We start from the raw sequence: 26,258 nt of genomic DNA on the forward strand, positions 1-26,258 counted from the left end.
AGGCGTCTCGACGCGTTTATAGATGACCTTACCTTTGAAGTAGTCGGTCCCCCAACTCCAACATGTTATCCGTATAACATCGCGCTCCGTCCGAGCACTATAGACCTGGCACTGCTGAGGAACGTAACTCTGCGCTTGCGTTCCATCGAAGCAATGTCAGAGCTCGACTCAGACCACCGACCTGTCGTTATGCAGCTCGGTCGCCCCCACAACCCAGTCACAGCTACGAGGACCATGGTGGACTGGAAGAAGCTGGGCAAATGCTTAGCCGATGCCGCTCCACCAATCCTCCCCTGCGGCCCGGATTCAACTCCATCCCCCGAGGACACAGTCGAATCCATAAACATCATCACGGATCACATCTCTTCCGCGATCATAAGATCCTCAAAAGAAGTCGATGTGGAGGATAGCTTCCACCGCATCAGACTGTCCCCCGAACTTAGGAACCTCCTAAGAGTTAGAAACGCGGCAATCCGGGCCTACGATCAACTTCCCACGCACTCAAACCGGATTCGGATGCGTCGTCTACAGCGGGATGTAAAATCTCGCCTAAGCGACGCCCGAAACGAGAATTGGGATAGTTACTTAGAAGGACTCGCGCCCTCTCATCAAGCATACTGGCGACTAGCAAGGACTCAAACATTTTCAGTTCCGATTGCATCGCCGTTCAGTCCGGACGCGTTTTTGCAAATAATTGTCGCTGCCGTCGCGAACGTGAGTCTCGAGTTGTCCAACATTGTCGTTGTCGCACCGATCGCGGCATTGTTGTGCATTCTTGACGCGCTGTCGCTGGCGTCGCGACCTTGAGTTGTAAAAACAGTTTGTACTTGAGTTGTGCATTCGAAACGCCAACTTCACTATCATTTTCACTCATACCATATTATTAAATTTATTTATATTATTCGGCGAGCAAAACAGTCTTTTTAAAGACTGAACCCCCACTGCGATCACCGCTTGTTGTGGCACTCACAACCCAGTGGGGCCCCACCTTCCAAACTCCACCCCAATCCCCAGCCAACTGCCGTTTTCACGGCAGAGGCACTCCCCCCCCTGGTTGCTGGTAAAGCGCAGGGGGTGAACTCCTACTCAGGGGACTCGCCTCTCGGCGAGTGTGCCTTAAGTCCCGGGGACGCCCCCCCCGGGCACAGAACAACCATGAATAACGCGAACAGCGCGCTATTCGCGCAATTCGTGCAACAGATATGCCCGGACATCATGTCCCGTTTTGAGGCCTACAAGGCCACGCTAGCATCGAACCCCGACGATTCGTCCGCCGCCGCCGCGATGATCATCCGCGACTCTCCGCTGTCGCCTCCCGCGCCGGTACTCCGCGACTCGCCGATGTCGCCCCCCACCCCCGCGCCCGCGTCGATCGCGTCATGCGCGGATTCGAGCTCCGGCTCCGACTCCGAGTCGGAGATGGAGTTCGAGTCGGCCGCCAGCCCCGAACCCGGAACCTCCGATGGGTTCAAAACAGTCACGCGCGGAAAGAAACGCGCCCGCGCCGTGGAACCGTCCGCGGCGCCAAAACAACCTAAGGCCGCGAACGCATCGCGGCCTAAAGTCGTGGTCTCACCCGACTCCCCTCGCCGCGCAACCCCGTCGCCGCGACCCCAACCCGCGTCCGTCCGCAAAATTCCCGCGCCGCCGCCGGTAATTTTACAAGATAAGACCGCGTGGGATCGCGTATCCCGTGCCTGTAAGGCACAAAACGTCACCGTCATCCATGCGCGTAACATCGCGCACGGCATACAGATAAAAACGGCCTCACCGGACGACCACAGGGCGCTGACAGCCCACCTCCGAAAGGAACGCATAAGCTTCCACACTTATGCGCTCCAGGAGGATCGCGAGCTCCGCGTAGTAATACGCGGAGTACCGAAGGAGCTCGACGTCGAGCTGGTCAAGGAGGACCTCATCGGGCAGGCGTACCCGATTTTAAGCGTGCACCGAATGCACAGCGGGCGCGATAAATTCGCATATAATATGGTTCTCGTCGCGTTAGAACCAACCGCCGAAGGCAAACGGATTGCCTCAAGCCTCCGCACCGTTTGCGGCTTATCCGGGGTCACCGTCGAGGCCCCATATAGAAAAGGCACTCCCGGGCAGTGCCACCGCTGCCAGCTTTACGGCCACTCCGCGCGCAACTGCCACGCGCGTCCACGGTGCGTAAAGTGCCTCGGTGACCACGCGACAGCCGACTGTTCGCGGGTCAAAGAGACCGCGACCGAACCTCCGAGCTGTGTGCTCTGCCAGAAGCAGGGCCACACAGCCAACTACCGCGGATGCCCCAAGGCCCCGCGGAAGCGTCTGGCCAACGCGCCATCTAAAACCGTCGGCCCAAAGACTTCGGCGCCCCGCGCGCCGAAACCTGCCTTCGTGCCGGCACCGGTGCCCACCGTCTCCGCGTGGGCAAAACCGCTGCCGCTCACGTTGGCAGGGAAACCACCGGCACCCCAGCCCCTGCTCGCGCCGCGCCCCGCCCTCGCGCCCGGTCCCGCGCCTCGCCCCGGCCCCGCGCGGCCTGCCGTAAACGACTTTTCAATCGTGCGTGATTATATCGCCGCGATAAATATAGATCGCATGCGCTCGTTCGCCGACGCCATGCGCAGGGCGGTCACGGCCGATGACCGCCTATACGCGACGTTCGACCATATGGACGTCATCGAGTCCGTCCAGCGTACGCTGGCTTGATTACCGGTAATCAATGGCCAACAACGGTAGAGAGAAACCGCGTTCCTTAAAGTTAGCATTTTATAATGCTAACGGACTCGCGCGTCAGCGCGACCAAGTATATGAGTTTCTCCGTGACAATCTCATCGACATCCTTCTGGTGCAGGAGACCTTCCTAAAGCCCTCGCGTCGCGACCCCAAAGTCGCGAATTACGTCATGGTTAGGAATGACAGACTCTCCGCCCGCAAGGGCGGGACTGTCATTTACTATAGGAGGGCCCTGCACTGCGTCCCTCTCGATACTCCCTCGCTCTTACATATCGAGGCGTCAGTGTGCCGCATCACGCTGACGGGACACCAGCCGATCGTCATCGCATCCGCTTATCTCCCCCCTGACAAACCCCTCCTGAGCAGTGACCTCGAGACACTGTTCGGTATGGGGGACGCGGTCATCCTGGCAGGCGATTTAAATTGCCACCACACTAGGTGGAACTGCCATCGCACGAATGTGAACGGTAGGCGTCTCGACGCGTTCATAGACGACCTCACATTCGAAATACTCAACCCCCCGACCCCCACGTACTATCCATACAACGCCGCGCGTCGTCCGAGCACAATAGATCTGGCACTGCTGAGGAACGTAACTCTGCGCTTGCGCTCCATCGAGGCAATGTCAGAACTCGACTCAGACCACCGACCTGTCGTCATGCAGCTCGGTCGCCCACTCAACCGCGAACCAGATACGAGGACCATGGTGGATTGGAAGAAGCTGGGCACGTGCTTAGCTGACACCGCTCCACCAATCCTCCCTTGCGGCCCGGATTCAACTCCATCCCCCGAGGATACCGTCGAATCCATAAACATCTTCACTGATCACGTCTCGACGGCGATCATAAGATCTTCGAAACAAGTCGATGTGGAGGACTGCTTCCACCGCATCAGACTTTCCCCCGATCTTAGGGACCTCGTTAGAATCAGAAACGCGGCAATCCGGGCCTACGATCGATATCCCACGGATTCAAACCGGACTCGGATGCGTCGCTTACAGCGGGAGGTCAAAGCCCGCTTAAGTGACGCCCGAAACGAAAACTGGGATAGTTATTTAGAAGAACTCGCGCCCACTCACCAAGCATACTGGCGACTAGCTAGGACCCTCAAGTCCGAAACTATAGCCACTATGCCGCCTCTCGTACGCCCCTCAGGCCAATCACCGGCTTACGATGACGATGACAAGGCAGAGTTGCTGGCCGATGCACTGCAAGAGCAGTGCACCACCAGCACTCAATACGCGGACCCCGAACACACCAAGGCAGTCGACAGGGAGGTCAAGCGCAGAGCTTCCCTGCCACCCTCGGACGCGTTACCCCCCATTACCTCTGACGAAGTTAGAGAAGTAATAGAAAACCTTCAACCTAAGAAGACACCCGGCTCCGACGGCATCCGCAACCGCGCGTTAAAACTCTTACCAGTCCAACTGATAACAATGTTGGCTACCGTCTTAAATGCCGCTATGACGCACTGCATCTTTCCGGCGGTATGGAAAGAAGCGGACGTTATCGGTATACACAAGCCGGGCAAACCGAATAATGAAACCGCTAGTTACCGACCGATTAGTCTCCTCCCAGCGATAGGCAAAATTTACGAACGGCTCCTTCGGAAACGCCTCTGGGACTTCGTTACCGCGAATAAAATTCTAATAGACGAGCAGTTTGGATTCCGCGCCAAACACTCGTGCGTACAACAAGTGCACCGCCTCACGGAGCACATCTTAATAGGGCTAAATAGGCGTAAACAAATCCCGACCGGCGCCCTCTTCTTCGATGTAGCGAAGGCGTTCGACAAAGTCTGGCACAACGATTTGATCTTCAAACTGTACAACATGGGAGTGCCAGACAGACTCGTGCTCATCATACGAGACTTCTTGTCGAACCGTTCGTTTCGATATCGAGTAGAGGGAACTCGTTCTCGTCCCCGTCATCTGACTGCCGGAGTCCCGCAAGGCTCCGCACTCTCCCCGTTACTATTTAGTTTGTATATCAACGATATACCCCGGTCTCCGGAGACCCATCTAGCGCTCTTCGCCGATGACACGGCTATCTACTACTCGTATAGGAAGATGTCGTTGCTTCATCGGCGACTCCAGACCGCAGTAACCACCATGGGACAGTGGTTCCGGAAGTGGCGAATAGACATTAACCCCACGAAAAGCACAGCGGTGCTATTCAAAAGGGGTCGCCCTCCGAATACCACTTCGAGCACCCCACTCCCCAATAGGCGCGTAAACACCTCCGCCGTTAGCCCCATCACTCTCTTGGACCAGCCCATACCGTGGGCCCCGAAGGTCAAATACCTAGGCGTCACCCTCGACAGAGGGATGACATTCCGTCCCCACGTAAAAACGGTACGCGATCGCGCCGCGTTTATACTAGGACGACTCTACCCAATGCTTTGTAGACGAAGCAAACTGTCCCTCCGTAACAAGGTAACCCTCTACAAAACTTGCATACGCCCCGTCATGACGTATGCAAGCGTAGTGTTCGCTCACGCGGCCCGCACCAACTTGAAACCCCTTCAGGTTATACAATCCCGATTCTGCAGGATAGCCGTCGGAGCACCATGGTTCCAGAGGAACGTGGACCTCCACGATGACCTGGAGCTCGACCCCGTCAGTAAGTATCTACAGTCGGCATCGCTGCGCCACTTTGAGAAGGCGGCACGACATGAGAACCCTCTTGTCGTGGCCGCCGGAAACTACATACCCGATCCTGTAGACCGTTTGGTAAACCGTCGACGTCGCCCAAAGCACGTCATCACGGATCCTCCTGATCCATTAACGGTGCTTTTAGGCAATACAAGCACCGGTCACCGTCCTCGCCGAACCCGTCGCTTGCGACGAAGGGCTCGACGAGCGAATTAACCCACAGACACAGCCCACTGAGTTTCTCGCCGGATCTTCTCAGTGGGTCGCGCTTCCGATCCGGTGGTAGATTCTGCGAAGCACTGCTCTTGCTAGGGCGGTGTTAGCAATTCTCCGGTTTGAGCCCCGCGAGCTCACCTACACAAGCTAGGGTACGCTGAAATAGCCTCTCAAGGCTATCAGCATAGGTAGGAAAAAAAAAAAAAAAAAGCAATTGGGATGAGAATATTTCTCAAATTCAGTGTGCCTTAAATTCTTCAGTAAATGAGACCACTAAATTTACCCCATTTTTCCTAGTTCATGGTAGGGAATATATTGTTGATGGTGCGCTTCACGACCACACCAATGATCCTGTTCCGTATTCTCAAATTAAGATCTCAAACGCTTGTTCACATGGAAATGAGTTAACAGAATTACAAAGCATTTATAATAAGGTGAGCAAACATATACCTACAGTCTGCACACCACCGAAATGCTAAACACTACAACATGAGAAAACGGAACATAGAACTGAGTGTTGGTCAAATTGTGTAAAAACGTACTCATTATCTATCGGATGCCGATAAACGGTTTTCCAAAAAGTTCGCTCCAAAATTCCAAAAGTGTATTATTGTAGCAAAACTTTCTCCTTTGGTTTACACTTTAAAGGATATGAATGGTAAGAATTTGGGTAACTGGCATATTAAGGACATCTTGAAGTATGATGACTAAAGTGTTTGAATGATGAGTATGAGGGATGAATGTCAGGTGAAGTACGAAGGACAGTATAGTGAAGAGGGATGAATGCGTATGCAAGGGAATTGTTATGTAAGAAATTTGTGTGATGAATGTGTGATGAAGGATGAATGTTAAACACTTTACAGAAACACAACATCATAGCAAAACAACTCATCTTCTTTTTCTTTTTTTTTTTACCTAAGCTGATAGCCCTAGCGGCTATGTCAGCGTAACCCTAACTTTAGTAGGTGAGCTCACGGGGCTCAAACCTGACGATGTTGCTAACACGAACCCTAGCAAGAGCCGTGCTTCGCAGAATCTACCACCGGATCGGAAACGCGACCCACTGAGAAGATCCGGCGAGAAACTCAGTGGGCTGTGTCTGAGAGTTAATTTACTCGTCGAGCCCTTCGTCGCAAGCGACGGGTTCGACGAGAACGGTGACCGGTGCTTGAAGTACCTAAAAGCACCGTTAGTGGATCGGGAGGATCCGAGATGACGTGTTTTGGGCGACGTCGACTGCTTTCCATACTGTCCGCAGGATCGGGAATGTAGTTACCGGCGGCCACGATGAGAGAGAGGGTTCTCGTGTCGTGCCGCTTTATCGAAGTGGCGCATGGACGCCGACTGCAGATACTTACTGGTGGACTCTAAGTCCAGGTCGTCATGGAGGTCGACATTCCTGACGAACCACGGGGCTCCGACGGCTATCCTGCAAAAACGGGATTGAATGACTTGGAATGATTTTAAGTGTATGCGGGCCGCGTGAGCGAACACTACACTTGCATAGGTCATGACGGGGCGTATGCAAGTTTTGTAGAGTGTCACCTTATTTCTAAGGGACATTTTACTTCGCCTACATATCATCGGGTAGAGACGTCCTAGAATGAAGGCGGCACGGTCGCGTACCGTCTTGATGTGGGGGCGGAATGTCATCCTACTGTCGAGGGTGACGCCTAAATATTTGGCCTTCGGGGCCCACGGTATGGGCTGGTCGAACATCGTGATTGGGCGAACGGCGGGGGCGGAGGTATTGACGCGCCTAGTCGGGAGGGGGACTCATCTTCCTTAAATTCATTTGTTTAACTATGTAAGGATTTTTTTTTTTTTTTCCTACCTAAGCTGATAGCCTTGAGAGGCTATGTCAGCGTAACCCTAACTTTAGTAGGTGAGCTCTCGGGGCTCAAACCTGACGATGTTGCTAACACGAACCCTAGCAAGAGTCGTGCTTCGCAGAATCTACCACCGCATCGGAAACGCGACCCACTGAGAAGATCCGGCGAGAAACTCAGTGGGCTGTGTCTGAGAGTTAATTTACTCGTCGAGCCCTTCGTCGCAAGCGACGGGTTCGACGAGAACGGTGACCGGTGCTTGAGGTACCTAAAAGCACCGTTAGTGGATCGGGAGGATCCGAAATGACGTGTTTTGGGCGACGTCGACTGCTTTCCATTCTGTCCGCAGGATCGGGAATGTAGTTACCGGCGGCCACGATGAGAGGGTTCTCGTGTCGTGCCGCTTTATCGAAGTGGCGCATGGACGCCGACTGCAGATACTTACTGATGGACTCTAAGTCCAGGTCGTCATGGAGGTCGACATTCCTGACGAACCACGGGGCTCCGACGGCTATCCTGCAAAAACGGGATTGGATTATTTGAAATGATTTTAAGTGTATGCGGGCCGCGTGAGCGAACACTACACTTGCATAAGTCATGACGGGGCGTATGCAAGTTTTGTAGAGTGTCACCTTATTTCTAAGGGACATTTTACTTCGCCTACATATCATCGGGTAGAGACGTCCTAGAATGAAGGCGGCACGGTCGCGTACCGTCTTAATGTGGGGGCGGAATGTCATCCTACTGTCGAGGGTGACGCCTAAGTATTTGACCTTCGGGGCCCACGGTATGGGCTGGTCGAACATCGTGATTGGGCGAACGGCGGGGGCGGAGGTGTTGACGCGCCTAGTCGGGAGAGGGATGCTCAGCGTGGTGTTCGGAGGGCGACCCCTTTTGAAGAGCACCGCTGTGCTTTTCGTGGGGTTGATGTCGATGCGCCACTTCCGGAACCACTGTCCCATGGTGGTAGCTGCGGTCTGAAGTCGTCGATGAAGCAACGCCTTCTTCCTACACGAGTAGTAGATGGCGGTGTCATCGGCGAAGAGCGCCAGATGGGTCTCCGGAGACCGGGGTATATCATTGATATACAAACTAAATAGTAACGGGGAGAGGGCGGAGCCTTGCGGGACTCCAGCTGTGACGTGACGGGGCCGGGAACGCGTTCCCTCGACCCGATATCGGAACGAACGGTTCGACAAGTAGTCTCGTATGATGAGCACGAGTCTGTCTGGCACTCCCATGTTATACAGTTTGTATATCAAACCGTTGTGCCAGACTTTGTCGAACGCCTTCGCTATATCGAAGAAGAGGGCTCCTGTCGGAATGGGTTTCCGCCTGTTCAGCCCTAGTAAGATGTGCTCCGTGAGGCGGTGCACTTGATGGACGCACGAGTGTCTGGCGCGGAATCCAAACTGCTCGTCTATAAGAATTTTATTCGCGGATACGAAGTCCCAGAGGCGTTTACGAAGGAGCCGTTCGTATAATTTGCCTATCGCCGGGAGGAGACTGATGGGGCGGTAACTCGTGGTTTCGTTCTTCGGTTTGCCCGGCTTGTGTATGCCGATAACGTCCGCTTCTTTCCACGCCGCGGGAAAGATGCAGTTCGTCATGGCAGCATTTAGTATGGTGGCCAACATCGTTATCAGTTGGGCTGGTAACAATTTAAGCGCGCGGTTGCGGATGCCGTCGGAGCCGGGAGCTTTCCGTGGTTGTAGGCTATCGATCGCCTCCTTAACCTCGGAAGTGGTAATGGGGGGTAACGCGTCCGAGGGCGGCAGGGAAGCTCTGCGCTCGACCTCCCTGTCGACGAACTCGGTGTGTTCGGGGTCCGCGTGTTGAGTGCTGGTGGTGCACTGCTCTTGCAGTGCATCGGCCAGCAACTCTGCCTTGTCATCGTCATCGTAAGCCGGTGGTTGACCTGAGGGGCGTACGAGAGGCGGCATAGTGACGATAGTTTCGGACTTGAGGGTCCTAGCTAGTTGCCAGTATGCTTGATGAGTGGGCGCGAGTTCTTCTAAATAACTATCCCAGTTTTCGTTTCGGGCGTCGCTTAAGCGGGATTTGACCTCCCGCTGTAAGCGACGCATCCGAGTCCGGTTTGAATCCGTGGGATACCGATCGTAGGCCCGGATTGCCGCGTTTCTAATTCTTACGAGGTCCCTAAGATCGGGGGAAAGTCTGATGCGGTGGAAGCAGTCCTCCACATCGACTTGTTTCGAGGATCTTATGATCGCCGTCGAGACGTGATCAGTGAAGATGTTTATGGATTCGACGGTATCCTCGGGGGATGGAGTTGAATCCGGGCCGCAAGGGAGGATTGGTGGAGCGGTGTCTGCTAAGCACGTGCCCAGCTTCTTCCAATCCACCATGGTCCTCGTATCTGGTTCGCGGTTGACTGGGCGACCGAGCTGCATGACGACAGGTCGGTGGTCTGAGTCGAGTTCTGACATTGCCTCGATGGAGCGTAAGCGCAGAGTTACGTTCCTCAGCAGTGCCAGATCTATTGTGCTCGGACGACGCGCGGCGTTGTACGGATAGCACGTGGGGGTCGGGGGGTTGAATATTTCGAATGTGAGGTCGTCTATGAACGCGTCGAGACGCCTACCGTTCACATTCGTGCGATGGCAGTTCCACCTAGTGTGGTGGCAACTTAGATCGCCTGCCAGGATGACCGCGTCCCCCATACCGAGCAGAGTCTCGAGGTCACTGCTCAGGAGGGGTTTGTCAGGGGGGAGATAAACGGATGCGATGACGATCGGCTGGTGTCCCGTCAGCGCGATGCGGCACACTGACGCCTCGATATGTAAGAGCGAGGGAGTATCGAGAGGGACGCAGTGCAGGGCCCTCCTATAGTAAATGACAGTCCCGCCCTTGCGGGTGGAGAGTCTGTCATTCCTAACCATGACGTAATTCGCGACTTTGGGGTCGCGACGCGAGGGCTTTAGGAAGGTCTCCTGCACCAGAAGGATGTCGATGAGATTATCGCGGAGAAACTCATATACTTGGTCGCGCTGCCGCGCGAGTCCGTTACCATTATAGAATGCTAACTTTAAGGAACGCGGTTTTTCCCTACCGTTGTTGGCCATTGATTACCGGTAATCAAGCCAGCGTACGCTGGACGGACTCGATGACGTCCATATGGTCGAACGTCGCGTATAGGCGGTCATCGGCCGTGACCGCCCTGCGCATGGCGTCGGCGAACGAGCGCATGCGATCGATGTTAATCGCGGCGATATAATCACGCACGATTGAGAAGTCATTTACGGCAGGGCGCGCGGGGCCGGGGCGAGGCGCGGGACCGGGCGCGAGGGCGGGGCGCGGCGCGAGCAGGGGCTGGGGTGCCGGTGGTTTCCCTGCCAACGTGAGCGGCAGCGGTTTTGCCCACGCGGAGACGGTGGGCACCGGTGCCGGCACGAAGGCAGGTTTCGGCGCGCGGGGCGCCGAAGTCTTTGGGCCGACGGTTTTTGGAGGCGCGTTGGCCAGACGTTTTCGCGGGGCCTTGGGGCATCCGCGGTAGTTGGCTGTGTGGCCCTGCTTCTGGCAGAGCACACAGCTCGGCGGTTCGGTCGCGGTTTCCTTGACCCGCGAGCAGTCGGCTGTCGCGTGGTCACCGAGGCACTTTACGCACCGCGGACGCGCGTGGCAATTGCGCGCGGAATGGCCGTAAAGCTGGCAGCGGTGGCACTGCCCGGGAGTGCCTTTTTTATATGGGGCCTCGACGGTGACCCCGGATAAGCCGCAAACGGTGCGGAGACTTGAGGCAATCCGTTTGCCTTCTGGAGTTGGTTCTAGCGCGACGAGAACCATATTGAATGGGAACCTATCTCGGCCGCTGAGCATTCGGTGCACGCTTATAATCGGGTACGCCTGCCCGATGAGGTCCTCCTTGACTAGCTCGACGTCGAGCTCCTTCGGTACTCCACGTATTACTACGCGGAGCTCGCGATCCTCCTGGAGCGCATAAGTGTGGAAGCTTATGCGCTCCTTACGGAGGTGGGCTGTCAGCGCCCTGTGAGGCCGTCTTAATTTGTATGCCGTGCGCGATGTTACGCGCATGGACGACGTTGACGTTTTGTGCCTTACAGGCACGGGATACGCGATCCCACGCGGTCTTTTCTTATAAAATTACCGGCGGCGGCGCGGGAATTTTGAGGACGGACGCGGGTTGGGGTCGCGGCGACGGGGTTGCGCGGCGAGGGGAGTCGGGTGAGACCACGACTTTAGGCCGCGACGCGTTCGCGGCCTTGGGTTGTTTCGGCGCCGCGGACGGTTCCACGGCGCGGGCGCGTTTCTTACCGCGCGTGACGGTTTTGAACCCATCGGAGGTTCCGGGTTCGGGGCTGGCGGCCGACTCGAACTTCATCTCCGACTCGGAGTCGGAGCCGGAGCTCGATGCCGCGCCTGACGCGATCGACGCGGACGCGGGCGCGGGGGTGGGGGACGACATCGGCGAATCGCGGAGTACCGGCGCGAGAGGCGACAGCGGAGAGTCTCGGAGTGCCGGCGCGTCAAGGCCGGCCTTGTAAACCTCGAAGCGTGCGACTATGTCCGGACAGAAGTCGCGGACGAACTTAATGAAGAGCGCAGCGTTGGCGTCACTCATGGTGACGTGTGCCCGGGGGGGGCGTCCCCGGGACTTAAGGCACACTCGCCGAAAGGCGAGTCCCCTGAGTAGGAGTTCACCCCCTGCGCTTTACCAGCTACAAGGGGGGGAGTGCCTATGCCGTGAGAACGGCAGTCAGCTGGGATTGGGGTGGAGAGTTGGGAAGGTGGGGCCCCACTGGGTTGTGAGTACCACAACAAGCGGTGATCGGAGTCGGGGTTCAGTCTTTAAAAAGACTGTTTTGCACGCCGAATAAGATAAATAAATTTAATAATGAAATGGGTGAATGATAAATGAGTTGTCGTTTCGAATGCAAAACTACGAACACGAAATACGCTTTACCGATTCAAGGTCGCGATGCCAGCGACAGAGCGTCCGGAATGCAAAACAACGTCAACGACAATGTCGTGCAATCTAACACACAATCGCGATAGCAGCGACAATTTCTCGGAAAAACGCGTCCGGGCTCAACCGTGTTGCGATCGGAACTGTTGTGACTGAAAACTATTGCATTCGCTTATTTCAATTCATTCGATGATAGCAACAATAGCGCGATTCAGAAAAAGTAATTAACGTCATCTTTTTTTTTTTTTTTTTTTATGATTGAAAGTTTACTGGTGGCCCGAAGGCCTTTCCAGTTTCACCAGGACAGGTGGGCGAGCAAAGGCTCAGCCAAGAGGGGTGGGATTTGCTAACAACTGCCCGAGCGCCTCCGAAGGAGACCTAACAACTCAAGAGCAATTGTTTCGCGAATGAATCTACTACCGGATCGGAATCGCGACCCGCTGAGAAGATCCGGCGAGAAACTCAGCGGGCTGATGCATGGGTTAGCTAGCACGTCGACCTCTTTGTCGAGTTCGACGAGTACGGTTACCGGGGTCCCTAAGCCTGCCCCTAGTATTAGAGCTGAAGGCATCTAATGCAAAGGTTATTGGATCTGATGGATCCGTAAGGACGTGTCTAGGGCGTCGACGGTGACTGGCTCCTGCATGATCAGGATTCGGGGAGTAGTCAGCGGCGGCAACGATAAGGCGATTATCATGACGCATAGCCTTATCGAAGTATCGTTCCGACGCTGACTTCATGTATTTCCGAATTGATTCGAGGCCCAGGTCGTCGTGTAGGTCAACGTTCCTCACGAACCACGGAGCCCCGACAGCTAACCTGCAAAAGCGGGATTGTAGGGATTGGAGGGTGTCTATGTGTGTGCGGGCCGCGTGAGCGAACACCACACTCGCGTAAGTCATGACGGGCCTTATGCAAGTTTTGTAAAGTGTCACCTTGTTCCGAAGGGACATTTTACTCCGCTTACAGATCATGGGGTAGAGTCTACCGAGAATAAACGCGGCACGGTCACGGACTGATTTTATATGCGGGCGGAATGTCATCGATGCATCCAGGGTGACTCCCAGGTACTTGACCTTCCTGGCCCAGGGTATGGGTTGTCTAAAGAGAGTAATCGGGGGTGTGAGATTTCTCCTCCTAAACCGGGAGGAAATCCGTGTGGAGCTTCCCCTCTGAAATAGCACCGCAGTACTTTTCGCTGGGTTGATGTCTATGCGCCATTTTCGGAACCACTGTCCTAGGGCTAGGGCTGCGCTCTGAAGCTTCTTCGCGATTAGGGACTTATTTCTACTAGAATAGTAAACAGTCGTGTCGTCGGCGAATAAAGCTAAATGGGTCGGCGGCGACCGGGGAATATCGTTGACGAATAAGCTAAATAGGAGAGGTGAGAGGACAGAGCCTTGCGGGACTCCAGCTGTGAGAGGTCGTGGGGAGGAGCGGGTTCCCTCGACTCGATATCGAAAAGAGCGGTTCGACAAGAAGTCCCGTATGATGAGCACGAGACTATCCGGCACGCCCATGTTGAATAGTTTGAAAATCAAACCATTATGCCAGACTTTGTCGAACGCTTTTGCGACGTCGAAGAAGAGAGCTCCCGTGTATAACGGTTTTGGTCGATTAAGCCCCACAAGAATGTGCTCCGTGAGGCGGTGCACCTGTTGAACGCATGAGTGATTTGTACGGAATCCGAATTGTTCATCGATGAGAATGCCCTTGGATGAGACGAAGTCTCTGAGGCGTTTGTAGAGCAGACGCTCATACAGTTTGCCTAGAGACATGAGGAGGCTAATTGGGCGGTAGCTCGTCGGATGATTTTTTGGTTTAACGGGTTTATGTATGCCGATAACGTCCGCTTCTTTCCACACCGCGGGAAAGATACAGTTCGCCATAGCGGCATTGAAAATAGATGCCAACATCACGATGAGTTGGACGGGTAGAAGTTTAATAACGCGGTTAGATATACCGTCGGAACCGGGAGCCTTGCGAGGACGTAGGTCTTTGATCAAGTCTTTAACTTCTATCGGGGTGACGGGTGGTAACGCATCCGATGGTGGCAAGGAGGCTCTGCGTTCTACCTCACTGTCTACTAATTCTACATGAACAGGGTCCACGGATTGAGTGCTGGGCGTGCACTGGGTTTGCAATGTATCGGCCAGCAGCTCTGCTTTTTCGTCATCATCGAACGCCGCGAGTCGGCCTGAGGGGCCTACGAGGGGGGGCATAGTTACTACCGTATCCGATTTGAGAGTACGAGCTAAGCGGTAGTAAGACCTTTGGGAGGGCGCGAGTCCTTCTAAGAAATCAGACCATCTGGCATCTCGGACTTCGGCGATGCGAGACTTTACGTCGCGTTGTAGGGCACGCATTCGAATACGATTTTCCGCGGTAGGATACCTGTCGTAGGCGCGTATCGAGGCGTTCTTAGCTCTAAGGAGTTCCCTAATATCGTCGGACAATTTGAAGCGGTGAAGGAAGTCCTCCGCTACAACTTGTTTCGATGACCTATCTAATGTCGAGGTGATGTGTGACGTTAAGATGTCTATGGCTTCAGCGGTATCCTGAGGAGACGGGATAGAGTCCGGGTTAAACGGGAGCGATGGTGGATCAGATTCAGCCAGGCTGATGCCCAGCGTGTGCCAATCCACCACAGTCCTCGTGACGGGAACGGAATCGGGAGCGCGACCGAGCTTCATAACGACGGGACGGTGGTCTGAATCTAACTCTGAAACTACTTCGATCGAGTGTAAGCGCAGAGTTACGTTTTTTAATAACGCTATGTCGAGTATATCCGGGCGATGCGCGATATTTAGCGGGTAGTGAGTCGGGGTTAGCGGAGCGACGATATCGAAGGCGAGATCATCGACTAACGCGTCAAGCCGCCTGCCATTCGGGGTTGTGGTGTGTGAGTTCCACCTGATGTGTTTACAATTTAGGTCGCCCGCCAGAATGACAGAGCTCCCCATACCGAGCAGCGCCTCGATATCACTGCTTAGAACGATCTTATCCGGTGGAAGATAAACGGACGCGATAACGATCGGCGCGTGTCCCGTCAGTGAGATTCGGCACACTGATGCTTCGATATTAGCGAGCGCGGGAGGATCGAGCGGGACGCAATGCAGGGCTCTTCTATAGTAAATGACGGTACCACCACCACGGGTAGAGAGCCTGTCGTTCCTGACCATGTTATAGTTCGCGATTTTAGGGTCACGGCGCGCGGGCTTAACGCCATCTATTGTTTCGTACTGCAAAATCGCAAAAAAAGAGAATTGACCTTTTTGGCGGAAACACTCGAGGAACGAAGTTAAGTAATTTGTTTTATTTTCTTAAATTAGGGTTTCGTCAGCTTTAAGCGTGTAATAATGGTGGCTTATTATCTGTTTAGCATTTGTAATGGTGCACAGGTGTCGGAAAATGAAAAGAAGCTGTTGGACGTGGCTACTTGTGTTCCTCCAAAATATCCACTGAAGTCGCAGTAAATAAGAAGCACCATTTTTCTGAGTTTTTTATACACCTCATCTCGTTTCATTTCATTTCATCCCAATTTATTACAGTCTCAAATAAATCAACTTCATCTTATTTCGCATCTCTAATCATTTTTCATATAGTAGAACATACATAGTATTTAGTAATTGATGATTTTTTAAGCTGGAGATTGGCAATAATGGCAAGAAGCCGTTAGCAGAAGCGTCGATCGAATCGTTGTGTTTATTTGAAGCAAAGTCGCGGTAACCGCGCGGACTCACAATTCACTTAATTAAATAGCCATTGAGAGAATAAGATAGAAAAATAAAGTAAAAATACCGTTGTTATTGATCACTACGTATATACAATATAATCACGTTTGCAATTTCTATGCAGTAAGTACTACTGTACGAATTTACATTTCACTTTTAAATTCGCAAATTGACAAAATGCAATCATTTACGATTTTTGCGTTAGTGACATCTCTTAATGAGTAGTCTTCCTAAATTCTAACACGTTCTGTTGGCGTGGCATATAGTACATCCCGAAGTCAACAGATGGCAGTGTTATTTATTTAGTGACATCTATTGTCAAGTAGTGCATCAAACAATAGATCAAAACGATTCAATCTTTGACTCTGCCTTATGTTGTTTAGGACATTTTCAACATTTTCAAATGTGCTACTAACAACCATGATATCGAAAGGTAATTTTTCAATAGTGACAAATTAAATTTAACGGTCACGAATGATTTATATGAAGCATTATTGAGGCCAAGCCTTTAATTAATTATCTGAATACGTATAGACGTTTATAGGCGACAATGACTAAGGACCATTTTGTTAAATATCAAGTTGATGTAGAATTATTGATGGAACAGAGCAACTTGCACTAGAGAGTACGGAAGTTTCTAGTGAAGAGTTTTGGATAAAATTTGTGTGTTAATAAATGTTCAGAACTACAAAAATTAGCTTTGAAACTTCTTGAAAGGGGGCTTCTTGAGGGGCTTGTCGGGGGGGAGGTAGACAGAAGCGATGACGATCTGCTGGTGTTCCGTCAGCGATATATACCAGATACAGGTATATAGTAGATGTAGTTAGATTAGTTTAGTTTAGTTACTTTATAGATAGATGTAAGGGAAAAAATATATGTTTAAGTAATATCACCTTCACACTACACCTACCAAGCTTCATCTCTGCACTCCCCTAAGGTAGACTGTTAGAGAATGCCTATGGCATTAAGTCCGCCTTTATACTTTCTAGTATAAGAAGTTATAAATAAAAAAATAAAAAAAAAGGAAAAAATAGAATAGGAAGCTGAGGACAGCAGCCGGCGCCGAGGTGACTCCGCCGCGGGCATCACTCCGCGCAACCAAGACCATCAGCCCATCGTTTTATATATAAGTATATATAGATGTGATTTGCAGCCATATACGCAGCGAACAGCTCCCTCCCCTCTCAATGTCGTCCCAGCACTATACCCACCCCTGCCCCGTGTGGCAGGGAGTTTCTGCCCGGGTAGTGGGGTTTTCCCCGTGGCCCGCTCCTTGTCCCCTTCACGACGACCCCTCTTGCTTGTTTGCCGTCAGCGAGATACGGCACACTGACACCTCGATATGCAAGAGCGAGGGAGTATCGAGAGGGACGCATTGCAGGGCCCGCCTATAGTAAATGACAGTCCCGCTCTTGGGGCCGGTGAGTCTGTCATTCTTGTTTGTCATCCTCGGAGGATCGATATTAATCGAAGCATCAGTGTGCCGAATCTCACTGACGGGACACGCACCGATCATTATCGCGTCCGTTTATCTTCCACCGGATAAGATCGTTCTAAGCAGTGATATCGAGGCGCTGCTCGGCATGCGCAGCTCTGTCATTCTAGCGGACGACCTAAATTGTAAACACATCCGGTGGAACTCACACACCACAACCCCTAACGGCAGGCGGCTCGACGCGTTAGTCGATGATCTCGCCTTCGATATCAAGGCTCCGCTATCCCCGACTCACTACCCGCTAAATATCGCGCATCGCCCGGATATACTCGACATAGCGTTATTAAAAAACGTAACTCTGCGCTTACACTCGATCGAAGTAGTTTCAGAGTTAGACTCAGACCACACCCCCGTCGTTATGAAGCTCGGTCGCGCTCCCGATCCCGTTCCCGTCACGAGGACTGTGGTGGATTGGCACACGCTGGGCATCAGCCTAGCTGAATCTGATCCACCATCGCTCCCGTTCAGCCTGGACTCTACCCCGTCCCCTCAGGATACCACGGAAGCCATAGACATCGTAACCTCACACATCACCTCGACATTAGATAGGTCATCGAAGCAAGTTGTAGCGGAGGACTTCCTTCACCGGTTCAAATTGCCCGACGATGTTAGGGAACTCCTTAGGCTAAGAACGTCTCGATACGCGCATACGATAGGTATCCTACCGCGGAAAATCGTGTTCGAATGCGTGCCCCACAACGCGACGTTAAGTCTCGCATCGCCGAAATCCGAGATGCCAGATGGTCTGATTTCTTAGAAGGACTTGCGCCCTCTTAAAGGTCTGACTACCGCTTAGCTCGTACTCTCAAATCGGATATGATAGTAACTATGCCCCCCCTCGTAGGCCCCTCAGGCCGTCTCGCAGCGTTCGATGATGATGGAAAAGCAGAATTGCTTGCCGATACATTGCAAGCCCAGTGCATGCCCAGCACTCAATCCGCGGACCCTGTTCATGTAGAATTAGTAGATAGTGAGGTAGAACGCAGCGCCTCTTTGCCACCCTCGGATGCGTTACCACCCGTCACCCCAATGGAAGTTAAAGACCTGATTAAAGACCTACGTCTACGCAAGGCTCCCGGTTCCGACGGTATATCTAACCGCGTTATTAAACTTCTACCCATCCAACTCAACGTGATGTTGGCATCTATCTTCAATGCCGCTATGGCGAACTGTATCTTTCCCGCGGCGTGGAAAGAAGCGGACGTTATTGGCATACATAAACCCGGTAAACCAAAAAATAATCCGACGAGTTACCGCCCGATTAGCCTCCTCATATCTCTGGGCAAACTGTATGAGCGTCTGCTTTACAAACGCCACAAAGACTTCGTCGTCTCATCCAAGGGCATTCACATCGATGAACAATTCGGATTCCGTGCAAATCACTCAAAATGAACATTAAATAAATTACATATTCAGAATCATCAGATGAGCACCTATTATTTAAGAACAATTCGTCAGGTAGATCCCCAGCCCTCCTCTTGGATTTAACAAATTTCCAAAATTGCTTACTACACTTCAAGATATCATTATCACATTTAGTTATACATATATGCATTGTAACAGCAAATTTTTAAGGCTTTCTGTCTTTCACGAAGAACAGAAAAACATATAGTCGGCCAATCGACCATAACATTTCCATTTCCTATGAAATTTTCTTTTTTCTTTTATCAACTTAATTAAAGCAGAGAAGTAAAGAGTTAACCAGTAAGGGAAATTGGAGTTTGGGAATACTTATACGACAAAGGGAAGATCTTCCACCGAGCGGCTAATATTGCTCGGTAGACCGACGGTCCTAATGTTGTTGCTCGGAACTTGTATATATGCGCTTTATCTTGAAAATGTCGTAAGCGAGATTCAGGCATCTGTCAATTATCTTGCGTTGTATGATGGCTACCCGCCACAGGAGGTATCTCTTATGACCTTCACAGGCACATTATCTTTATCTATCTATATATATAAAAATGAATTGCTGTTCGTTAGTCTCGCTAAAACTCGAGAGCGGCTGAACCAATTTGGCTAATTTTGGTCTTGAATTATTCGTGGAAGTAGATAAATATGAAAATGCTCGGAATTAAATAAAAATAACAATATTGTTTTTCCTTTGATGTGTCCTCCAAAAGTTTAGGTCTTTTATTTATCGATTGAGGCACTATGAAGTCTGCCGAGTCAGCTAGTCAGAAATAATTTTGTCTAAGATTTCATAAAACTTGCCCACGGCCATGTCGACATCCAATTTCATAAAAGATTGTTTCCAATCAATTTTAGAAAGTTCCTCGTTAATAATAGAGTAGTCACTTTTATGGAAAAGCAATATAGACCGGCCAGGAGAACGAAGGGGCAGACTGGTCCTTCTGCGGAAGGACGGGCGCCCCGCGGACTCACCCGCGGGCTATCGCCCCATCGTGTTGCTGGACGAAGCGGGCAAGATGCTCGAGAGAATCGTCGCCGCCCGCATCGTCCGGCACCTGACCGAGACGGGTCCCGATCTTTCGGCGGAGCAATACGGCTTCAGAGAGGGCCGCTCGACTATCGACGCAATTCTGCGCGTGCGGGCCCTCTCCGATGAAGCCGTATCCCGGGGCGGGGTGGCGATGGCGTTATCCTTAGATGTAAGGAACGCCTTCAACACCCTGCCCTGGTCGGTGATCGCGGGGGCGCTGGAGTATCACGGCGTCCCCGCATACCTCCGCCGACTGATCGGCTCCTATCTCGAGGGCAGGTCGATCCAGTGCATCGGACACGGTGGGGCGATGTACCGCTTCCCCGTCGAGCGCGGTGTTCCGCAGGGGTCCGTCCTGGGCCCCCTGCTGTGGAACATCGGCTACGACTGGGTCCTGCGGGGCGTCATTCGGGGACCCCTCCCCGGGCTGAGCGTAATCTGTTACGCCGACGACACGTTGGTCGTGGCTCCGGGGAGGGACTACCGGGAGTCTGCCCGTCTGGCGTGCGCAGGCGTGGCACACGTCGTCACTAGGATCCGACGGTTGGGGCTCGAGGTGGCGCTCGACAAAACCCAGGCCCTGATGTTTCACGGGCCGGGACGAGCGCCGCCTGTGGGTGCCCACCTCGTGATCGGAGGCGTCCGCGTCGGGGTCGGGGTGACCGGTCTTCGGTACCTCGGCCTCGAACTGGACGGTCGGTGGAACTTCCGCACTCACTTTGAGAAGTTGGGCCCTCGGCTGATGGCAACGGCCGGCTCTTTGAGCCGGCTCCTTCCAAACGTCGGGGGTCCCGATCAGGTGGCGCGCCGCCTCTACATGGGGGTGGTGCGGTCGATGGCACTATACGGCGCGCCCGTATGGTGCCACGCCCTGACCCGCCAGAACGTTGCCGCGCTGCGACGTCCGCAGCGCGCGATCGCGGTCAGGGCGATCCGAGGATACCGCACCGTCTCCTTCGAGGCGGCGTGCTTGCTCGCCGGGGCGCCACCCTGGGACCTGGAGGCGGAAGCGCTCGCTGCCGATTACCGGTGGCGTAGCGACCTCCGCTCTAGGGGGGAAGGGCGCCCCGGCGAAGGAGTAGTTCGAGCGCGGAGGCTCCAATCTCGGCGGTCCGTGCTGGAGGCGTGGTCTCGCCGCTTGGCGGACCCGTCGGCCGGCCTCCGTACCGTCGAGGCGGTCCGTCCGGTCCTCGCGGACTGGGTGGGCCGCGACCGCGGATGCCTCACCTTCCGGCTGACGCAGATGTTGACCGGCCATGGGTGTTTTGGCCGGTACCTCTTTAAGATAGCCGGAAGGGAACCGACGGCGCAGTGCCACCACTGCGCGGACCGCGACGAGGATGACACAGCGGAACACACGCTGGCGCGTTGCTCTGGATTTGACGAGCAGCGCGCCGCCCTCGTCGCGGTCATTGGAGAGGACCTCTCGCTGCCGCGCGTCGTGGCTACGATGCTCGGCAGCGACGCGTCCTGGAAGGCGATGCTCGACTTCTGCGAGTCCACCATCTCGCAGAAGGAGGCGGCGGAGCGAGAGAGGGAGAGCTCTTCCCTTTCCGCACCGATCCGTCGCCGTCGAGCCGGGGGCCGGAGGCGGGAATACGCCCGTACGTCCCGGCCCCTGTAGGTGGCGGCCTCCCCCCGGTGAAGGTCAAGGGGCGACCTGAGGGGGTGAGGCCGCGCGGCGCGCTACCAGCACTCTAGCGCGCTGCCGTGGAGTGATTAGAGCGACCGGTCGACGGTGTATCGCGTCCCGACCCGGCAGGCTGGTTCTGGTCCAGCGGGGTATTCCGGGACACCAGCGGCACCGTCTGGGCGGCCCGACGGGCTGCCGTACCGAGACGGCTGACGTTTCAGAGCCTTCGATTCGCCTCGAAGGCTCCGTCGGCTGGGCGTCCTTGGGGTGAGCCGCGCCGTCTGGTTGTAGTGTTGACCGCGGTAGCCCCCCTACCTCATCCGGGTTCTGACCTCGGAGGGGATCGGACGTCGGGTGTAAGAGTGCAGGGGAGTCGTTTAGTGGGTGGGTCCTAAAATCCTTGGGCCCGCGGTCTGCTCACAACACCATGCAGATCGTTGAGTCTCACATACCCCGCGCGCCCCTCTTGCGCGGGGACCTCGTAGGAGGTTCGGCCCTCTACCCGAAAAAAAAAAAAAAAAAAAAAAAAAAAGGGGTCTCACGTCTAACCCCTGAATGTGAATGTCTAAAGCTGGATGATGATCATCCTCAGATACAAGAGGAAGGGACGAACGAACAACCTTACAAGCACAATCACTTATTTCTAAATCTAAGCATCTTTTATTTATATTAGAAATCGAATTAAATTGTTTACAACTATTAAAAGCTAAAAAATTATAAAGACCAAAGACAAGTAAATCCCACCGATCACCATTCAAGAGTCTACCAGGTCCACCAACACCGATCAGCTCCCAACTTATGTGCTCCTTTCAGAGGTTTTTTTTTTTTTTTGCTCTTGTAGGCAGACGAGCATACGGCCCACCTGATGGTGAGTGGTTACCGTCGCCCATGGACTTCAGCAATGACAGGGGCAGAGCCAAGCCGCTGCCTACCGCTTAATACTCTCCACAAGCCTCGTTTGAAGAAGGACATGTCATAGCGCTCGGGAAACACCGTGGAGGGGAGCTCATTCCATAGCCGGATGGTACGTGGCAAAAAAGACCTCTGGAAACGCACTGTGGATGACCGCAGTGGCTCCAGGTAGTATGGATGAATTCTACTCCGGTGGCGGGCGGTGCGATGGTAAAAACAAGATGCCGGTATCATCTCGAACAATTCCTCAGAGCACTCCCCATGGAACATACGGTACAAAATACAGAGGGAACCGAAGTCCCTCGGCAGACCCAGAGGTTCCAAACAACAAACACTGTGATGTCAGTGACCTATGGTCGTCCGGTGTGGCCACTTTTATCGGAATTCCTCGCATGGATGTTACGCGATACGCATGGACGTAATTGATGTTTTGTGCCTTGAGGGCACGGGACACGCCGTCCCACGCAGTCCTATCCTGGAGGATCACCGGCGGCGGTGCCTCGACTTTGCGGACGGGCCCGGGCTTGGGGCCAGCGTTGCCAACTCGAAATTCGTCAAGGTGGGAGGAAAGGGAGTAACGTAAATAAAAATTTCTTATTAACTGACAAGACTCAATCTAGAGCCTCAGACTCGTATTTGTCTTACTGCGTTATTATAGCTTATTTGACTTTATTCTTATTTGGCTTTACTTTAGTCATTATTACTAGAGTGATTATCTTTATTTTTACATATAAGTTGACTGATCCCCCCTTTACAGGGATTTAGTGACCGTATCCCCTGACAAAATGTTCGGCATGCGAACCCCGGTGGTAAAAAAGGCTAAGCCCGCAGTAGAGAACATAAGTATAGTTGCAGCGGGGGCGGGCCCTTCAGTTAGGCACAGTGAAGAAGAACGAGAGGTTGAGAATGTCAGCGATGCCCAAACCTATAAAACACCCTCACCCCCCAAAAATGTCCCAAGACAATCTCCTCCTAAGATTAAGACAAAGGCCAAAACAAACATTCCACAGGAGGCCAGGTCTGACGCTACGGAAACTTACTGTTCACCACTCGGTTCGAGGACAACTCAACCAACTCGGTACATTAACAGAATCTACGAAGCAAAAGCCTTTTTTTTTTTTTTTTTTTTTTTTTTTTTTTTCCGGGTAGAGGGCCGAACCTCCTACGAGGTCCCCGCGCAAATGGGGCGCGCGGGGTATGTGAGACTCAACGATCTGCATGGTGTTGTGAGCAGACCGCGGGCCCAAGGATTTTAGAGCCCACCCACTAAACGACTCCCCTGCACTCTTACACCCGACGTCCGATCCCCTCCGAGGTCAGAACACGAAGCAAAAGCCTGCCTCTCGAAGGTCAAAATGCAGGTGGTGAGCTCTCGCAATCTCAAAAAGGAGATTGCCTTTGAGATTACAAAAGCGGCAGAGAGGCTTTACCACCTTGTAAAGGAGGCAGAGGCAGACAAAGGGAGCTGTGCTGAGTTGGAGAACACTGCGGAACTAACCAAAACGCAGACCCCATCCCCAGTAGTTCCGACAGAGCTTGTGGGGCAACTTATGGATTCTCTCCAGAGTCACCACAGGGTTCTGGAGGACTGCAAGCGGCACACGCAGGCTCTGACGGAGCAACTAAAAAAAGCGCCGCGCTATGTTGCTGGCCAGGTAGCGACGTTCGCCGAGATCACCGCAACCTCGAAAAAGCAAATCCGGGAGCCTCTTCACTCGGTGATCGTATCATCTACCAGCGATCAGGACACCGGCGAAGGGGTTATCGAGAAGTTGAGGACGGCGGTCGATGCCAGAAATGAGGGCACCCGCATAGAGAGGCTTAGGAAAGCCAGAGACCAGAAGGTGGTTGTCAGTTTTGGGTCTCGGGAGGAGATGGTGAAGGTGATGGAGAGGATCAAGAGAGCGGGAAACCTGGTGGTAAAGGAGATGAAGAATAAGGACCCGCTCGTCATTATTAAGGACGTCCTCTCCTGTCACTCGGACGAGGAGGTCATCCAGGCTCTGAAAAGTCAAAACTACCACCTGATTGGGGACGTGCCTGCGGGAGATGTGAGAATAGCCGTCAAATACCGTTAAAGGACGAGGAACACTCACACTTGCCACATCACCCTGCAGGTATCCTCAGCATTATGGCAGAGGCTGCTGACGGCCGGAAGACTGCACATTGACTTGCAGAGGGTGCGTGTACTGGACCAGACACCGCTGGTGCAGTGCACTCGCTGTCTGCGCTACGGTCACACTCGCAAACTGTGCACGGAAACAGCTGACGTCTGCATCCATTGCGGAGACCTCAATTTTCGTGCTGACTGTCCCTCCAGGCTTGCAGCCAGGCCTCCCAGTTGCTGCAACTGCTCTCTGGTAAGAATGTCCAAGGTAGATCACCATGCCTTCGACAGCGAGTGCCCTGTCCGCATCAAATGGGATGCACTGTCCCGCCTGTCGGTGGCGTATTGTTAAGGTTGAGCGAACAGCACCCGGAACTAGCAATTATGAAAGCCGCCTCCGATCTGACCCAAAGTACTCAGTCATCCAAATAGACCTCCAGAGAAAAAACCTTGCAACTCAAGAACTTCAAATAGCGGCAAGCGAAAGAAAAGTTGCCTTGGCGTTGCTCCAGGAGACGTATGTGGGCGGGATGCGAGACTACCGAGGGGTGAGAATCTTCCAGTGCGCGGATCAAGGAGATGGAACGGTGAAGGCGGCGACAGCCGTCTTCGACCACGAACTAGACGTGACAGAGTGTCCGAAACTTACCAACAATTACATCACGGTCGTAAAGATCCGTACCCGCGCCTGGGAGATCACAGTGGTCTCATTCTATCTTGAACCGGATCAGCCCATAGAGCCATACCTGGAGCACTTGAAATGGATTCGGGAGGAAATGGGTCTGTTGAACATACTAGTCAGTTGCGACGCCAACGCAAAGAGCACCTGTTGGGAGGGCTCGATCATTGACGGCAGGGGCGAAGAAGTCTCTGGCAGCTTCGAGGAAATGGGCTTGCAGGTACTCAATGTCGGCGGCACTCCGACTTTCGATAACATCAGAGGAGGCAAGCAGTACACCAGCTTCGCTGACCTCACAGCCTGCTCGGAGGGACTCCATGGTCTCGTTGAGGACTGGAAGGTCGAGAGCGGCATCACGAGCTCGGACCACAACAGTGTTTTTTTCGAAACTAACCTAGAAAAGTCTAAAGGCACTAGCATTAGAAGAACAACTAGAATACTCAATACCAAAAAAGCCATAAGTCAATAAAATAGTATAGAAATTAACCAAATTAATAATAAATCGGAATTAGAAAATTTACACTCAAAATCTTAGCAAAGCCAAAATTACAAGCAGTCATGAAAACACACAAAAAATAACTTACCATACCGAAGAGACGCCGCATACGGAGTGCTGCACCAGCTCGAAGGCGGAGAGTCGTCCGGGAGTACCTGCAAGCAAAAGAAACTTATGAGTTCCAAGAGAAAAGGGCACAGGCGCAGAGTTGGAGGGGGTTCTGCGAGAAGCGGGACAGGGAGGGAGTATAGGAGGGCATCTACAGGATCAGCGGTAGAACCGCCAAAAGATGCGAGGACGTGCCTCTGATCAAGAATGGGTTGCCACTGAGCCCAAAAGAGAATAATTAAACGGAATAAAGAAGCCTGACCCATGCTTCCACCTTATTAGAAATA

At 53.1% G+C, this 26,258-nt stretch overlaps 1 protein-coding gene across 1 annotated transcript; it reads right to left on the minus strand.

Annotated features, from left to right (window-relative positions):
* Positions 1-635: 635 nt before the first annotated feature.
* Positions 636-1,981, minus strand: LOC119629362 (uncharacterized). Its single transcript, XM_062675851.1, has 2 exons — positions 1,328-1,981; positions 636-826 (listed from the first exon to the last, which is right to left on the minus strand). Exons 1-2 carry the CDS (start codon positions 1,815-1,817, stop codon positions 636-638), a joined length of 681 nt encoding a protein of 226 aa, XP_062531835.1. The 5' UTR covers positions 1,818-1,981.
* Between the last annotated feature and the right edge of the window lie 24,277 nt (positions 1,982-26,258).

This window comes from Bombyx mori, chromosome 24 (genome assembly GCF_030269925.1).
Source record: "Bombyx mori chromosome 24, ASM3026992v2".
Lineage (NCBI taxonomy): Eukaryota > Metazoa > Arthropoda > Insecta > Lepidoptera > Bombycidae > Bombyx > Bombyx mori.

What these genes read in the sequence shown, in the direction of transcription:
- LOC119629362 (XM_062675851.1), bottom strand. Translation starts at nt 1,817, where the DNA reads ATGCGTTCCTTTCGGAGGTGGGCTGTCAGCGCCCTGTGGTCGTCCGGT. An exon ending in CGACATCGGCGAGTCGCGGA is followed by an intron (nt 827 to 1,327) that starts GTACCGGCGCGG and finishes GCACAACTCAAG; the next exon opens with TACAAACTGTTTTTACAACT.